The 18514-nt window shown below is 38.7% G+C and overlaps 3 protein-coding genes across 6 annotated transcripts in view; 1 reads left to right on the forward strand and 2 right to left on the reverse strand.

Moving 5' to 3' along the window:
* The window catches only part of gemin5 (gem (nuclear organelle) associated protein 5), a 40843-nt gene extending 34446 nt beyond the window's left edge, over positions 1-6397 (forward strand). Inside the window, exons 24-27 of the mRNA XM_088320441.1 lie at positions 1703-1963; positions 2749-3245; positions 4519-4603; positions 6147-6397. Coding sequence (XP_088176567.1) covers positions 1703-1963; positions 2749-3245; positions 4519-4603; positions 6147-6302 — 999 coding nt within the window. The 3' untranslated portion in view covers positions 6303-6397. The remainder of the gene's footprint in view (positions 1-1702; positions 1964-2748; positions 3246-4518; positions 4604-6146) is intronic.
* A 49-nt stretch (positions 6398-6446) lies between these two features.
* cnot8 (CCR4-NOT transcription complex, subunit 8) lies at positions 6447-15610 on the reverse strand. The gene is made up of 7 exons (XM_088320442.1): positions 15447-15610; positions 14509-14724; positions 14226-14419; positions 8956-9117; positions 8721-8865; positions 7034-7144; positions 6447-6961 (listed from the first exon to the last, which is right to left on the reverse strand). The coding sequence occupies exons 2-7, from the start codon at positions 14623-14625 to the stop codon at positions 6833-6835; spliced, it is 858 nt and encodes a 285-aa protein (XP_088176568.1). The 5' UTR covers positions 14626-14724; positions 15447-15610; the 3' UTR covers positions 6447-6832.
* Positions 15611-18095: 2485 nt separating this feature from the next.
* fam114a2 (family with sequence similarity 114 member A2) overlaps positions 18096-18514 on the reverse strand; it is a 24235-nt gene continuing 23816 nt past the window's right edge. For all 4 annotated transcript variants that reach the window (XM_088320881.1, XM_088320880.1, XM_088320879.1 and 1 more), the window contains one exon: positions 18096-18400. In XM_088320881.1, the coding sequence (XP_088177007.1) occupies positions 18299-18400 (102 nt within the window). In that variant the 3' untranslated portion in view covers positions 18096-18298. The remainder of the gene's footprint in view (positions 18401-18514) is intronic.

The raw sequence follows: 18514 nt of genomic DNA on the forward strand, positions 1-18514 counted from the left end.
CAAAATATATTAAGAGACATATCTCATTTTCAAACCTTTGGTTCCCGACCCATGCCATAGTGTCTAATTGGTCCTGCCAGACTCCCTTAAACTTGTATTGTTATAAAATAAAAATGTAAATCTAGGTAAATGTGAAGTTAATCAAAATAACTATTAGATTTCTCATTGTATAAATTATCTGTGAATAAAACAGCTCTGTGAGAAGGTGCTTTGAAGTGAATGTCTGTCTCTTTCCCTCTCTCTCCCTCTATTTGTTTCTCTCTTTTTCCCTCTCACTCTATTTGTCTTGTCTCTTTTCCTCTCTTTGGAAGGTGCAAGTGACAAAGTAGTGTCATTTCTGTGTCCGCCTGCTATGTTCGAATTGAAGACGTAGAACAAAAATAAAGTATTGTATGTAAAAAAAAAAAAGTCAGGGCAGGAAAAGAAGCCATGTTTAAGTTCATTTGAATGAAATTGATTACTCCAAAGCAGAGTGCATTATCTAACAGTAGCAAAAGAGAACCAAATACTATATTTCCCTTTTGTTTCGTGTAAAGAATAATTCTATTATTGCATTTCATACTGTTTTTGTTGTTCCACTAAAAAGTAAATATTCTTACGATGGATTTTGTCCTCGTGTGTTTTTTCTAGTGATTCTGTGTTGCTTGACTTTAGAACATGCTTAGGATAAACAATTTGAAAGTTGACTGTAGATTAAAACACTAAAGACTATCATAATAAAGTAGCTCAGTACATTTTTTAACGAATGATCATTTAATCAGATTCATAATCTGTGGTTATTATTGGTAATTTATATTAATAACTCATCAAGTGCGGTTTTGAATCTTTTCAGCGAGCCGTTACTTTTAAAAAAGCTGGAATTGCCACCACTAAAAAGTTGTTACAACAGCATCCTGTCATAGCACTAATCACGGATGCACTGGTACTTATATTTAATACCAAATATTTCATACCAGGGCTGGCACAGTAGCTGAGTGCTTAGCACGTCCGAAGCACAGTTCTGATGTCATGGGATCAAATCCAGCTACCAGCCTTCCTGTGTGTTTTTATGTTCTACCCGTGCTTGTGCGGGTTTCCTCACACATTCCAAAAACATGCATGTCAGGTTAATTGGCCGGTCCAAATTGTCCCTAGGTGTGAATGAGCGAGCGTATTGTCTGTCTGTGTGCCCTGCGACATGCTGACAACCAACCACGTCAAGGGTGTCCCCTGTCTGAAGATGGCTGGGATGGGCTCCAGCACCCCCGAGACCCTACTGAGGAATAGTGGTGCAGATAATGGATGGATGGATAATACCAGATCAGGAATTTGAGCATTACATTTTTAACTAATATCGGTGAATTAGTCTGTTTACTCGCTGGACTGATACCTTAAAATACTAGTCTCAGAACAACACTAGTTATCTTATGTCTAATTAAATAAGCAGATTTAATTTTTTTTGCATTAAATTCTTGCCTTGTTCATCATGCTTTGTGATGTGTCTTGTTTGTTGTGTGTTTTTATGATCATTCTTAAACCCAGGGCACATTTCTTTAATTCAGGTAAAAGTAAATCCAAATGAAATATAGCTTCCGCTAGTCTGCACAGGTACACAAATGTAATATCTCACGGCACAGTACGACAATTATTTGCTATTATCATTATTATTTACTGGGTCTTTTTTAGACCATTTTCAACTAACTTCATAAAATTCGCTGGGCAGGTTCACCGGCTTCACCTCAGCGTCGCCGAGCTGCTTTGTGCCTCGTTGGCTGACGTCCTTCCCGAAATGGGTGTTGCTGGCCACGTGTGGGCGTCGCCGGGCCAGGGCGGAATCCTGAGTAAAGCCCGCGACGTCTGGGAGTGGCACCTGGGCATCCTCGGGCCTGACTCGGATGCCGGCCGCGATGGCCTTAGGGCTCTCCTGGTAGAGCTCCAGAACTTGGAGAGCCCCACACCAAGCACCAGCCTTCCCATCACTCAGGCAAGCCAAGGGTCTTAAACTCAATTTCCTTTTTGTGTTTTTCTCTCGCTCTCTGTCTTTCTCCCTAATTTCCGTCCATCTCACTTTTTCTCTGTTTCACTCGGTGTCCTTTTAGTCTTTCTCTCGCTCTCATTCTGTTTCCTTCTGTCTCTCAGGCCAACTCTGTCTTTCTCTCTGTGGTTATTTCTCTCTCCATCTTTCTCTTTGTTTCTGTCTCCTTCTGTCTATCTCTTGATATCCCTGTTAATCTCCATGTCTCTTTCCATTACTGTTATTCCCTGTCTGTCTTTGTCTGGCAGTGGCTAGTAAAAAAAAAGACTTTCAAATCCCATGCTTAAAGCACACAGTGGTTTCCAAACCGATGCATTTTTATTAATTTCGCATGAACTTTAATCAGTTTCAATATTTGAGAGTGAATTGTTCTCAATTTGGAGCCCTGCATATCTGAGGTAGCGTCCATATCAAAATTGTGCGGGCTTTGCTAACATTTACCTTTCATATTAATGTGGGGGCCTCGAACTAAATTAATGCGGGCTGCAAAGGGTCTGCGGGAAGTAACTTTGAGACCTCCGCATTCAGCAAACCAGGCTCTTGAGTCAGGGTTCCCAGAGGGCGAACATATTTCCGACAAAGCGCATATGATTGGCTCAATCCTATTACCACGGTTCTCCTCCATTTTTGCCCAAAGAGACCAAAAAGTCACATTCCTCCGCAGAGCATACGGAAAGTGGGAAGAGTAAGGGACTTGAGCCCCCTTTCCTCAAAAGTTTTCTTTTTAATCCTAGGTGGTGTTGTGTTTGTCTCGTCACATTGCTCATGGCGTCCTTTCTCTGGTCCTTGAAGACCACAACACGCTGGCGAAAGAGCTGTGGCTGGCAGCGGCTTGGGTGCAGGTGATCAACAACTTTCCCGCGTCGGCCGTCCTGTTCAGGATTCTGGCGGAAGCATCAACCGAGGCCAGACAAAATCTGGATGAAAAAGCCCAAGCCGGTATCGACAGTTTGCTGTCGTGGGCTGCCTACCATCAGATGTATGAGTTTTGGTGGCGATCCCCTGCTGACGATGTCATCAGCAACGGATTCCATGCTGAAGGATCACCGGAAGGAGGGACTCAGCTATTGGGCGTCTTGGATTTCAATGCATCCTTGCTCATTTCGGACACTCGCGCTGGTTACCAGACGGAGAGGCGGGCGGCAGAGGAATTGGAGGAACGCGTGGCCACGATGGTGGCACGACATGGACGCAACATGGTCAATGGCGAGCAACCGCAGGTTGAACAACAGTGAGTCAATTGTTGTGACTATATATCCACTGTAACGTTATTATCTTGTGTTGAGAAGGAAATTGCTTTGGGATTTCTGGGTGCCAATTACAGATTGCCAGAGAGGAAGCCAAATGTCTACCAAATAATGATCAGTCTTATAAACTCAAAGGAGCTACACAATACGTTGATATCAATGACAATAAAAACTAATTCAAAATTTGTGAAACAGTGAACCAGCGTTAACCAAAATCGTAATGTAATGTAATCTCAGGGGCCTGAGTACTTTTTGGCATTTTGTCTGTAGCTGGAAATGGGGGTGGATGTGGTATTCATGCACCACAGTATCAAGGACATCACACTATACCACTGTTACTATTAAAGGGTTCAGAGGAAAACTACCAGCGCCAATCAAGAGCATTTTTTTGTTGACTTGGATGACTAAAATAAAGTCGCTTCTTGCTGCTAGCACAATCTTTGTGCTATTTTGAGCACAAAGTTTTCTTATCTATGATCTTTTTTTGTCAGTGGGCGGCCATAAATCGACAAATTCTGCCATTCTACTTCACTAATACACATGCAGCTTCAATGTGTCACACGAAAGGAGTCTATAGGTTTTCGGTAATAATTGAGTTTGATAGGGAGGACAAAAATTTACTGTATGTATACAGAGCAGAAATTTTTTTTTAGACTATTTATATTGATTGAATGCATTTTGCTTCGGAGCAATCTTAGAGACTGCTAGTCTTTTGCTTTGTTTTACTATTTTTTTCAGGTTAAAATAGAATTGTAAAATGGTTATTTTCTTACATTTTATCATTTATTTTCTAGCATTAAAAAGTTAACATTTCTAATTTCTATTTTTGTTATGAATTTTCTGGGATTTTGTGATGTTTGACTTTAAATCTGTTCAGTGTGTAAAAACATTTTGATTACTGATTACAAATTAATTTGGCGTATATCGTTTTATATTATATTATATATCATTAAGAGCAAAAAAAAAAAAAAAAATCTGAGGAGCCACTGTGAGCTGGTTTTCTAAATAAAGCTGTCCTCTTGGGTGTGACCAGTAGGCGTTGGTGACTCTTCCCATAACAATGCCATCATGACTGAGAGCAGGTGTGTCTGTGTGATTTCCACGCGTTTAAAAAAAAAAATCATTGCATCGTTTGGTCAGACTGCCAAAACATGGCAATGGTAACAATTAAGCACTGCACCCAAAATTAGACCTTAAAAACACTATCAAAATCCAAGGATTTCAAGCATCTGTACAAACACTGTTCTCATGTTTCAGGCCTGAAGAAGAGACTTTTTTCTCCCTGACTACGAAGCTGGCAAAACACCAAACGCAGCTTGCCGACATTCCTAAAACCGTTAAGGTATTTTCCAAGTTGTTTTTCACACAAATCAGGACTGTCGAATGGGGGTAAAGACTAACCCTGTGGGGAATGTACTTCAAGGTTTAGTCGAGATTTAAACTAGGTTACGTTTTAAAAGGGACAATATGCATTACTTAGCGCCTCTCAAAATTCATTAATTACAAATAACTTATTTAAATAATAAGCAAAAATACATAAACTTGTGGCATAAACGAGCATTTTTTCTAAATGCTCGGTTGAGAAATCTGCTTTTATTTTACATAACATATGCCTTACCTAAAGGGAGCTGACTTATTTGTCTTTCATCTTGCTGCTTCGGCGACCCAAAAATCAGGCAAAAGACTAGGCAAAAAAAAGAAACAGTGCGTGTTGGTCTCTTCGAGTCGCCGTAGTTTGTATTCGTATGCTTTTTAGCATTCGTTTCAAATCAGCAGCAGCCAGTGATCAGATAACACACACTGCCCTTTTGAAGCTGATGGCTGCTTTGTTAGTATTTAGAGCTAAGGGCTACCAGTATGTATTTGTGAAATAAGTTTTTTATTATATTAGATATTCGTCTAGAAATAAAGTACAAATATAACAAAAATTCTAAGATGGTGTAGTAAGAGTTAAGCAATTACTTGCAGTATATACTCCCATATGAGCCAAATTAAGGACTATAAAATGAAATACATGAAACAGGGATTTGGCTTCTATGCGCATATTTAGCCAACGTGGGGAAGGGGGTGTGGCTTAGAACTGCAAGCCAACAGGAAACTAGCCAGGTATGCAGCTATAGACCTTACAGGGATGCAAAATAACAGTACCCAGTGTTAAAAGAATATAAAATAAATCAAACTGAAATGTAATACTTTTATAGTCAAATGAAAATTGTGAATAAATAACATTTCTTATTCCGTATCAGTTTTGCCAACCATTGAAAATTATACATCAAAGCAGGTATCATAAATTTCTGATTTTGTATTCATAGTAGCCTTTAAAGCCCCAGTGTGTAATATTTGACAACTTGATGGCAACTAATACTGGCTGCCGTAAATCGCAATAAAAGAAAACTAATGCAATGTCAAATCAAAGCCACCAGATAGCAGTATCTCTCATTTTTAAAATTTCTCGACCAACATGGTAAATGGAATGCACTTTTAACTTGTCACTAAGGACCTCCAAAGCGCTTTAAATTATACTTAGAGATAGTGGTTTCAGACATGCCACACCTACTTGCATATTGGATCATTAGTGTGGCAGTGTCTCGCCCAAGAACATTTTGAATTTTAACTTGGAGGTGCCAGGAATCCAACAAACACTTTTCAATTAATCCTTGAAAACACACGAACAAATTAAGGATTTCAAGCACCCACACGAACCCAGCATTTTAACCTATTATTCATTAAATAGAATCTCATGTTCACATCTTTCTCTGGAAGTTTATGACCATCCGATGTTTTGTATCAAATTGTGTAGCTATTATGGGTAATTGTTTGAACTTTTAAGTTTTAATAAAATTCATTATGCTGGTATTAAGTGTTTTAACCCTCTTCCCCTCTAGTTGTATCCTCGCCCAGATGTGTTGGAGTGTTGCTTGGTGCTCCTCAACCTTGGCTCATCCGTTCCAGAGTCCCTGCAGGAGGAGGCCAAAGAAATGCTGCGGAAATATGGAATGTGTGCTAAAATCAGCCACGCCACTAGAAGATTTTTGGGCTAGATCATGGTTTCACTGAGCCTTACCCCCCAAAAAAATCATGAAACTACTGTAATGTACAGCTAGCTATTTTCTTGGATTAAATGAAAAGTGAATAAGTCAGTATTTTTCTTTGCACAAAGGGAAAAAAAAAAAACCAAACACGGGTACATTGAAAATACAAAAACAATTTAATGTACAACAGCTTAAAACAAGTCAGAACGTAAAAACAACACCTTTACGCCAACAGCAGTTTGGCCCGGACAAAAGACGGACGCATGCGTTTTAAAATATTCTCTCTTGAACGTCTGGAGAAGAAAAAAACTCTAAAACACTTTTATTTCTCTTCCTCCAAAAAAATGATACATTAGAAATTTACAATGGTGTGAGGGGCCCTACCGGCGTTCACTTTAAAACTGAGTGAGCGCAGGCTGGTAAGAAAAGCCCTCGCTGGTGTTGTGGTCCCGCGCTCGTAAATGAGGACGAGCAAACCCGAAAAAGAAAACCGGTTTTAAAAGTTTTTAAAACAAGTGCGAGCAGGGTGAGGCCGGGAGTCAGTGCTTATTGTTGCTCTCCTCCTGGCCTGAGCCGGAGATGCCGTTCTGGGGTTGCGTGGAGCCCGAGCCCAAACCGTACAAGCGCCCGCAATACTTGGCGTCATCTATGTTGTCCTCAAAAAACAGCTGGCGGCGGGACATGTGGTCAGTGAGGGGTGCTTGAGGGCCCTTGGCGGCGAGGAGGTTGTGCGCGCTTACCTCTTTCATCCTGAAGAAGGCCATGCCCGTGAGCAGCGAGTCAGAACCTGCCTGGTGCTGCCGCCCGATGCGCTTCAGTTCTAGCTGGTCTGCCACTTCTTGTAAGCCGCCCTGGTAAATAAAAACAAAAGCAGATCGTTAATGAGGTAGTGTAATATCTTTTAAAAGTAAAGCAGGACAATCATCCTAATCATAATGAGTACAGAAATAAACCTCTTCTTACGAGCTGAATTCATTCTAAGAGAAATAATAACCAAACAGGAGCGAGCATTATTAAAACTTGAACAGATTAAAATAAGTCACAATCAACAATATATTTAATGCAAAAATGAACATTGTAATTTACTAAAAAAAATGTTGCCGTAAACTATGGAACACCATGTAGTTAAGCACCATGTATTTTAGGCAGTGTTACCACCTAAAGAGTAAGCCTTTAACACTATTTTATGCTACTCAGTATTTGTGGTAATTTAACATTCTGTAGATAAGGACCATATATTTACTGTCGAGAGTTAAAAATGTACTCCTTAAATCTTTAACTTTAAATGAGTACCTTGAAATAAACAGTATTAACACTTCAAGTAAACACTTGTACACAATAAAAATTAATGTTAGATAGGTCTATCTCTAGTCTGTTTACCAACATAACCAGATTTATGTAGTTGCATCTATTGCAATCACTCCTGAATTTTGCCAGATGAGCAAATGCTTTTAATCATCAGCACTTAACTTTCATATTCCTTGATTTATCACATTTTCAAATGGCTGATACTTTAAATAAATTAAATAACTGATGCAGCCATATTTAATAGGGCAACAATTACTAATCGATAAAATCTATGATTGAAAGCGTTGGCAATTAATTAAATCATAGATTCATTGCATCACGTGAATTAAACCGCCAAGTACATTAAAATAAATGCAAATAAGAGTATACTATTCCACTGTGACGCTTGGAGTTCTAGTACCGCTTTGGTCCTGCAGAGAGCGCCAAAACCGTTTTAAAAAAATACTGAACATTGCATCATTAAAAACAAAATTTGCATCAAGGTTTAAACTTTGTAATTTTGACTGTTTCATAATGAAACAAAGTTAAATATGTTCAAGGGAACAGACAGTGCTGCAGAAGTACGGAGAAAAACGTATAGGTAAATAAATAAAAAATAATGACACGTTCAACTCTACACAAAGGGAGATTATTGAGCATATACAACATATAAAGGGAATGTTTATTATATTCCAAGATTTAGATTCGTTTTTATATCTTTTGGTAAGGTGGTAGGAAGAGTATCTTACATATGTGCAGGTGATAGCGTTCGTGTTTGAGTATTGCCAAGTTAATTCATACACTTGTTTTTGTTTTCGTTTTACATTACTGAAAATTCTGTTTTTAAGTGCACTATTTTTCCATCCGTCCAAAATGTCATTTGAATAAAGGAGAAAATTAAAAACGACTGAGAAATCTGATTTATCAAATAATCGAAAAAAAAAAGATCGATTATGAAATTGTTAGTTGCAACCCTAATATTTAACAATATTGAGACCAGGATGCTAGCAAGTGCGTCACATTTAAGTTTTCGATATGATAAAACATGGGAGATTTAAGTCCTTCACTGCCATATGTCCAAATGGTATTTTACTGAAACCAGGCAGGCCACGAATTTAAAGCATTAAACCTGCACTGCACCTTGAGGTTCTTGCAACTCTTCATCAGATATTTGACGTCATAGATGGCAGGAAAGAAGAGATTAAGAATCTGAAAGAAGTCGTGCTCCTCCTCGGGTAGCCTGGCGTCCGTCAGAAGTTTCACCAAGTAGCCAAAATCGTAGCCGCTGAAGACGAGGAGACATTGCTGTGAAGACCTTGACGGGTGCTAAAACGCAGCAAGCACCTAAGCTGAGCTAGCAGGTGAATGCATCTACCTGTGGAAGGAGAGCCACTTGACGTTGTCGCATAGCACCAGCCCCGATGTCATGAGCAACTCTGCGAAGTAGAGCGTGTCAATGCCTTCCTCTTCGTGCTTCTTGAACTGAAGACCCGAATTCTGCAGGAGGTCAATGGAGTCCTGTGAGTACATGTCCTCCCTGGAACAAAAAAAGCTTATTAGAGTCATTTGCATGCTTTAGGATTCATGCACCGCTATCATGGCCAAATTCAAGCACTTTTTATGCACTTTCAAGGCCAATTTCCCTGGTGCCATTAAACAAATAAACATGACTTGACATTAAAGGAGGAAATCCAGTGTAAATCCTTAGCACCTCTGTTTGAGGTGACCGAGCACTGCCCACAGGAAAAAGGACCTGAAAATTTGACAAATCCTAAGCTGAACATGAAACCATCAGCTGAACGGAGGAAAAACAAAAAAAATGAAACAGAGTTGCTGCACCCCATTTTATTAGAGCTTGCTGCAGTCTCCAATTGGTTCATGTTGTATCAAACTTTCACGTTATCTTCACCACTAACAGAACTCCACGGCATTTTGGTCTGATGCACATGTAGGAGACAGACACTTCACATGATTAACTAATTTCAATTGCAGCTGCCGTGTCAGTGGCATTTTAAAGCTTACTTTTTTGTTTTAGCTTTTTTTTTTTTCGTTTAATGCATGGTCTGGCGAGTCAAACTGTCGAGAAACAAGACTTAACAAGAATTTCAAGCGTTTTGAAGCACTTCACCAAAAATTCAAATATTTTCCTGAACTCGAACACACCACATTTAAATTCAAGCATCTTTTCGGTTTTAAATTACCAATATGAACCCTGATGCTGTTTTAAAGTTTGGGAATTTTCAAATGATTACTATGGAAAAAAAAAAATCAGGCCCGCCACAGCTGATTTAAATCAATCCACGAGACAAACCTGAGAGAAGCAGAAAAGAAATGAGCCGCATCACATCGAACAATAATCTGTAGTTTTAAATATATGCAGTGGACATTGCCAAATCCAGACGCCACTCCCAATGACAACTACCCACTGATAGCTATGTTTGCTGACTACAATTTATCAAGCGGAAAAATTTAGAAAACAACTATCCCAATTAGGGATGCACGATTTTGAGAAAACCCAATTGCCATTTATCAGACCAGTGTTGCAATTTCAATGCTATTTTCGCTTGTGAAACAAAGGTGCAATTTCTGTGCCTTTATTTCCTAAAGTACCTAACCCTTGGATGCATGACCTACCAATACATACATTCTACCATGAGTGGAGTCGGAGTGGGGAAAAGTATACAAATACTATTGGCATCATATTATACACATGTTTTACGAGGAATACGTGGAGTATGACAGGATTAACTTTATTTTAGAATAGAATAACAACCAATAGGGTATTTTTTTATCACACTTATGCATTCAAGGGGTAATACCACTGACAAGCCTGCGAACCGTCAGACTGCTGAAAAGCAAAGACGTGTATGTATGATGTCACCATCCACGCCTATACATAACCTTAGCAAATGTATAAAATACTCATGTTTAATTTTTCAGATTGTGATCAACTCAGAGCTGGGACCAGGTAAGGCTTCATGGTATAGTCCCAGCTGTTTTCCAGCTAAGATTCCCATGCTACACTCATCTGCAAGCATATGATTGCAAAAACAATTCAGACAGCAATGAAAACCTTGTATTTTTGTGTGTTCCAACTTAGATTACTCAATGTTAGTGGCACTTGCAGGGATTATTTCAGTTGGACAACAGTTCAGTGTTTCCTTTGAAAAGAGACCGAAACACCTTTTATCCCCAGAAATGATTGGTTAGCACCTGGATTAAGAAATATGAATTAAAAAATAGCACCTGGGTGTCTTGGCATAAATTTAAAGAAGCTTTGACTACTTTCTATAATGGATAGGAAACCTTACAACCTTGAAATCATAATTTAACCTAGACCTGCAACAACAAATTAATAAAAATCGATGATTTGCTTTGGAAACAAATTAGTTCATCGATTCGTTGTGTCATGCGATTTATCCATCATGTCGCGGAGTCAGTGACCTCACACTCAGCAGCGCAAGTCCGTAAGCATAACAGAGCAAGGTCGAGTGCGGACCATGGCGCCATCTTCAAAGGCTACAGTAAATTGAACTAATGTGGGACACTTCACAAAACAGAAATGCATTACAGAAACTGCCCTACTTACAAACGAGATAAGTTCAACTTACGAATGATGGTCCGGAACGTGTTTCTATATTGCTTCAGTGTTATATTTTGTATGGAATGTATGTTTAAGGTTTAGGTAAGTATATTTAAGGCTTGTATAAGTAACCTGTATGGTTTTGTACTAAAAAAATAAAAATAAAATAATATGCTCTATAAAAGATAAATTAAGTCTAACTTACTTTTGGAAGATGAGCTTCAAGAGTTGGGCGACTTCCTCCTCCGTGGTAGAAAGAGGCCCAAAAAAGCGATCCAACCATTTTTCAACCGCATCAAGCTGTCTTATTCAACTTTCATTTCAAAATAAACGGCTCGCCTCTTCTTTACACCAGCCATATTGAATGGATGCATGAGATATTAAACAATAGAAAATGTCAAAGTTCTTTGCACTCTGAAGATACAGTATAGTACGTTTACACATGAACTAGTAAGAAGAAGTCAGATTTCTTTGGGGTGGATGCCGGGGGAGCTCTCAGCACCACACGCCGGTAGCGGCGGAAAGAAGCACTACAGTACTGTCATGTACATACTCGGGAAAAGGTGCACAATACACAATCTAACTAATAGCAATGCCCAAGTATTTTTCGACATCCCAAATTTTTTCCCGCATCTACCGTTTTTCGAAACACGAATGTACTTGCAATCTCTGCAAAAGTGATAAGGCACGTGAGCACCACAATGGTGAGGCAGCAATCGAACCAAAACATGGAGTCATCAACGAGGATGAAGAGAGGTCAGTAGAACATTATTGGTTTTTATTCATTTGTTATTTGCATTTTTAAGTGTGTAACCATAACCTTCATCTCTGACAGCTAGCTAGCATTTGCTTTTTAGCTGATTAATGACAGCTTGTGTGTGTGTATAAGATACGTTTTATTTCAGTAAAATTATCTTAAGCAGTGTTCAATTGTGCTTCATAAAAATAAAAAATAAATGTATTTCCACACAATTGTGGTAAGATTGAGCATCAACTTTGAATGTTCTGGCAAGGTGCGAGTGATTATTGTGTCCCTGTAAATTGTGCCACAATCGCAGCTAACAGTCAAGACTCATGATGAGTAGGACACATGCACGCCACAAAAAGCTTACATCACTGAGAGCATCCTCAACATGATCCTCATTGACATGCTCACATTTTTGTACTGCAATGCAGTTTTTAAAGAAGGAAGAGTGAGTTGGTGAGCAAGGGTGATAGTGTTTACTTTTTGCTTGTTAATATTGCAAAAAAAGGTTGTTGGTGTTTCACATTTATTTCTTGTGCCTTGAAACAAAAAAAAATAATACATTTTTGGCACTTTTTTTTAAAGACTATCTTATACATTTGCAGGTGTATTCCATTGATTTGTATGTATTTTTTGTTAAGTAATTTGATAAACACTTGGAATGTAATTATTGATATGAATCACTGGGTTTTCAAATTTGCAATAATTTCTTGTTACAAAAGCTCATGTCCCTTATAAAAACAAGACGTTTTTTTGCACATTATAAAAAAAGCATATATTTGCAGGCATAAAACATACATTTGTATCTATTTTGTTTATTTGACAATCACTGATTTTCGTATTGTTTTATATTATAGAATATTATGTTTTGTCCACAAAATTTCAATATTTGAATAAAGAGGAAATGTATGCGTTTTTTTATCAGATTCATCAATTGAAAAAAATCACCATCAGATTAAATCGATTATCAAAATAATTGTCAGTTGCAGCCCTATTTTAATTGTTCACCAAATATCAGGCCCAACAGCTTTATGCCATTAATATACTGGTTTGTTCCCTGTCATGAGTGTTTTTCCTACCATGTGGCCCCTGAGCTAAAATAAGTTTGACACCCCGATCGAATATGGACTCAACGAAATATTTACACGTACTATGAGAGGATATATCCAACTTGTGTAGTATGCCTTCAAACTTTACCACTATGATAATAAAAATAAATTAATCTGGAAGCATGATTTGAGGGAACTTTGTTGCCAATTCAACAAAACTGCCATAGCTGTTCTACAGACAAAAGCTAATTCTTAGCACATCTTTTGTTCACTATGTCAGGTTTGATGATTTGATTAAAAAAAAATCAATGCAATAATGAAAATAATAATGCCTGGTATGGTCTGTGCTATCAATCTTAATACACCACTTCAAAAGTGTTTCCCTCAGTTACTTAAGAGTGTTGTTCAGTTCATGAGCAGTCCCAGAGGCTACTACAAAAGACTTCTCACCACTCATGACCATTTACTGCCAGCATTGGTTCATTCAGTTTGCACATGCAAACTACTGCAGGAAAACAAAGTGAAAAAAATGGTGCTGTAAAAATGTTGTTAGTGTCTGTTACTTCAAGTTACAGTAACTCAAAATTTAAGTGTACTATAGGGGCTTACATATCATCAACAGTCTCTCAATCTCGTACCCGTCAATCTCTACCAACTGTGAATCCTCATTATTAAGCAATAATAAACCCTACAAACACAATGCTGCACCGATTTAGTCATAGCAAGAAAGAATGTAGAATATTGAAACAAAATTATCTATGATAAAGTTTTCATCTGCGACGAGTGACAGAAACAATCCGGATTACAGTAAAATGGGCAAGACAAGATTGGTCTTTTTAAAAAATAAAAATTATTATACGGCTTACACAATGTGAAATGTTCAAAGAACATATAAAATACGCCAAAAATGTATAAATTGAAAGATCAGAGATCTCCAGGACTCCTACTTGCAACCCCCCCTCTTTCTCCGCAGCACACGCACACATACCTTACAGCATTCAGAATTAACTTGTTTGATTTCATAAATATTACCTTACTACTGTATTTTTTTATGAGTAATTACTATTTAATTTTTTTTTTTTAGTTTTTTTAGTGCTCAGGAAAATGTGTTTAATAGCTATTTAGGGTTCACCTGTATGCTTTTGGGAGGACAAAAGCTGACCAATTCGTTTTTCATTATTTCATATCGGAAAAATAAATATAAACAAGCATTTTTTCATAAGGAAAAGTACCACTGTATATGAATGGAACACCCTTAGCGCACATACGTCAGGTTGAACTTGAAGTTGAACTGCCAGGTAGTGGTGCCATGCGGGTAGTCACCATCCTGGTTCATGAAGGTGAGGCCCAGCTGGATGATCTTGAGGAGGTCCACATTGCAGCGCAGCAGCTGGTACTGGTAATCCACAGTGCTGCGAAACTCGCCTATCGGCCGCACCACCACGCCAGGAAATTCTGTGTCCTGGCCAGGCAAGGAAAAACATTGCAGGTATTAGTTTATTTGACAAACCTATCGACAATAGCGTCCTTTATTCCATAAACATCAATTACCATAGCAATGTAGTTATAACTCTGGACAATCTGTCGGATTTTCTTCATCTCATCGTCAACGTTGCTGGCCCAGACCTCGCAGATGAGCTGGCTGGCATCCGTGAGTGCGGCCGGCATATTGGCGGCGGCTCACAAGACCCTTCGAAGATCGCCGCCGACAATTCTGCGGCGCTATGGGCGGTAGGGATGATGCTCCACGGAGGAAGCAAGATATATCTGATGAGAGGAAAATAGGTAAATGACGTGGCATTTCCAAATCAAGTCAAGAAAAGTATCAAACGACCGCAGAAGCCACATTTAACATCCCCTGACCTGAAACATAGGGCCATGGAAAGACTCAGAAACAACAACATGAGGAAAATGGAAAAAACTCAAATGAACTCCGACTCAAACACAAAGCTCGTCTAATGGTCAAGGTACCTTAATTCAACATGCTTATTTGGCACGAATGTACTACTTTCCCAATTAAAAAATGCTGGTACCATCTCCTGGTACCTCAGGATATTTTCAGGCGTGAGCTAGAAATGACGGTGTCAGTCACACATTGACATACAGGAGTAAACTTTAAATATACCTCTTTTTTAATTCATTCTAATAGAGATGCCAGTTGCGATGCTTGAAGATGTTCATTACATTTGGACGCACTCTTACGTTGCATTGTGGAAAAAAATACACAACTATAATGCTGGTCCTTTGATAATCAAAATTAACATTACGTTGATTCAAATAAAGAGTTTATAACGGGACAAGCAACGGCGCCAAAGTAGGCAGTGTAGCATCAAGCTAATGTTCAGCAGCTAGCGCATCCCCTCGCTAATGAGTGCACAGGCATCAATGATAGCTCAACAGCTCAATTTTTTCCACATTTCCGAAGATGAAAAAGCTTTTGAATGTATAGAAATATACCGAACTTGAAAGATAAAATAAACTACCTGTACCTGAGAAATTCCTCGACGCACCCGTGGCCGAGCTAGCAAGTGTCGCACTGTACTTCTTCGTGGTTTTCGCCTGTGCTGCCCATTTTGTTGAGCCTATGACTTCCGGTTTATTTGATTACCGCCACCTTGTCGTCCGGAGGGTACCTGGTATTCTTTTTTTGTTTGTTGGTGTATTCCTTAACCACCAGGGTCGTAGGAGCCCCATTTGCTATGGTGTGTCTTGGGCAAGTAATGCCTGGTGGCGCCCTGTATTAATATTCATAACCATAGTCTGTTCAGTACTGCACTACTATATTTTTCCATCACAGTTATTAGCTCTAAAAAGATCATGTGCAATATTTAGCGCCTCCTAGTGATGAAACAACTTCATCTATAGAGAAAAATCCATCCATCCATTATCTGCACCGCTTATCCTCAGTAGAGTCGCGGGGGTGCTGGAGCCCATCCCATGTGTCTTCGGGGAGTGGGCAGGGGACACCCTGAACTGGTTGCCAGCCAGTCGCAGGGCACACAGGGACAGACAATTCGCTCGCTCATTCACACCTAGGGACAATTTGGACCAGCCAATTCACCTAACAAGCATGTTTTAGGTAATGTGGGAGAAAAACGGAGTGCCCGGAGGAAACCCACGCAAGCACGGGGAGAACATGCAAACTCCACACAGGAGGTTCAATCTCATGACCTCACAACTGTGCCGCACACGCTCTTACCACAGCGCCGCCGTGCTGCCCTCTATAGAGAAAATATTGGGTTTAAAAAACAAAACAAAACTGCACTAGCTATCATATTAACTTGTATTTTATTTAAATACCGTTAGAGAAATTTCCCTATTTTATAAAATATGAGCCTCGAAGGAGGGTAGAGGGAGCTGACATAGTTGTCAATCTTGCTGCTACGGGTTTCCAAAATCTTGCTAAAAACTGTGGGGAAAAATGTATGTATATATATTTTTTTTTAACTATGGTCACTTTGAGTATCAGTAGTTTGTATTTGCCCTTGTGCTTTTAGGGGTGGTGGGCAGTCAGATATTTCCGCTGGCCTAAAAATATCTGACTTATGTGATGGTAAGTATATTTTGAGAAATAATACTTATTGAATAATTCAAAGTTGTTTGTCAGCTTCCTTTCACTTCTTTCCCCATGTTGTGCTGCTTTCCAGATGTGCCCTTTCATATTTACACATTTAACCAATCACATTTTAGCCATTACTGGTACTTGTTGCCAGTGTCAGTAATCTGCCATGAGGCCTTCACAAATACTTCCAAAGGTCCTTGGGCATAACATCAGTGATCACTAAAGCTCCGGTTTTGCCAATTTGATTTCGAGTTGGCATTGCCAGCACCTGCCAGCAGGAGTAAGGAATCGTCAACAGTTTTACCAACTATGATTGGCTATGGGGCGGTAACAGAAGTATCACGATAAAAAAGAGGAAAAAATGTCTGTGTCCATTGCCAAAAATATGACAGGACAGGCTCAAATTTCAGCAATAGCTTATGGCGATCATAAGTAACATCTTGATGGAACTGACACTTAGATCCATATGACAGAGTGATTGAAATACTGAGGGGAAAAAAGTGCATTATTGATAAGGATTTTTGGTGAATATATTTTGGTTTTATTCCTAAACAATAGTGTAATTCAATGATATGGATGCTTCTTAATACGTGTCCCATCTATAGCTGGGGTAACTGTTTTAAGCCATAAATAAGTTATTGAGAGTTGGTTTGATTCAGCCGAGTGAAGGCCGAGGTGTGAAATGCACAGCCCGCTACGGTTTTTAGCACCTCTTTTCAGTTGAACTACACAATACAGTGACATCTAGTTGTTTGTTTTCCATGTCAAACTTTGATGTTGACGTATTATGAATTTTTTTCTCGCTCAAATTTTCCCCGCAAAATTTGCATTGGATAGCAGTCATTACATTACGAATTTTTATTTAAACTTTTTTTTTAATCACCAATGGAAATTACATCAAGATTACTTTGATAATTAGAGTAATCTTCAGGTAATTGGAATCAATTAGACCATGGGTCTCCAACCTTTTTCAAGCTGAGAGCTACCTTTTCTTACTAATTTGCTCAAAGGGCACCTAGTTTGTTATACATTTCTAAAAAATATATATATTATTACCATGTTGTTACTTTGATAATACCAGTTTAATTATTTGAACTCTGTTTAAATAGACTGAATCACTAAATAACAATTTTACTAGAACATCAAAATGACCCAACGCTGGCTAGCTAATTTCATAGTACCATGTTGGAGATCCCTGAATATGACCGTAATTGCATATTCCATGTAAACAGTTTATACATTTTTGGAGAGCAATACATTACACTCGTCAATTTTGTAAATTATCTCAAATACATTATATTTGCAAGACTTATTTCCACTTTGAATATATTATGGCACTATTACTGACCCGTTGATTCTACTTGGGGTGGCTAAGTAGCTGAGTGGTTAGCGAGTCCGTGTAACAATTCTAAGGTCATGGGTTCAAATTAAGCGATCAGCCTTCCTGTGCAGAGTTTGCATGTTCTCCCTGTGCTTGAAAAATGAAAAAAAAAAAAAAAAAGATGGATGGATGATTCTACTTCAGTTCAGTACATAATCAAACCACAAAACACATTTTATGTGTAAAATGTTTATTTTTAATCACTTTAGATAGCTGAGCAATAAACCCAGCTCTTAACTTTACCACCAGACTTCATGTCGAACCACCAGTACTTTTGAGGTTGTCAAGGAAGAGATATTTTTGGGTACATTATCCAAAACAACAAATAGTTCGAAAGGTGCATACAAAAAAGTAAAATTAACACTGGTTCAAACAATTGTTTAAAAATTGCTCTCCTCTCAGGGGTGAGGCGTGTCCGTTCTCTTCTGGATGTGGCAGATCTCCAGGATTGGCATCAGGAGCTGGAAGGCATCCTGGATGTATGATGCGCTGTTGGATGCCTGTGAGTACCACTCGAGTGCTTAGTGATGTACAACATTATACCCCAAAGTTGGCCTGGGCGATATGCCAAAAAATGTTATGACAAAAAACATTTCTGATCAGTCGGTATCGAT

This window comes from Urocampus carinirostris, chromosome 17 (genome assembly GCF_059441175.1).
Source record: "Urocampus carinirostris isolate Australia breed hairy pipefish chromosome 17, RoL_Ucar_1.0, whole genome shotgun sequence".
Lineage (NCBI taxonomy): Eukaryota > Metazoa > Chordata > Actinopteri > Syngnathiformes > Syngnathidae > Urocampus > Urocampus carinirostris.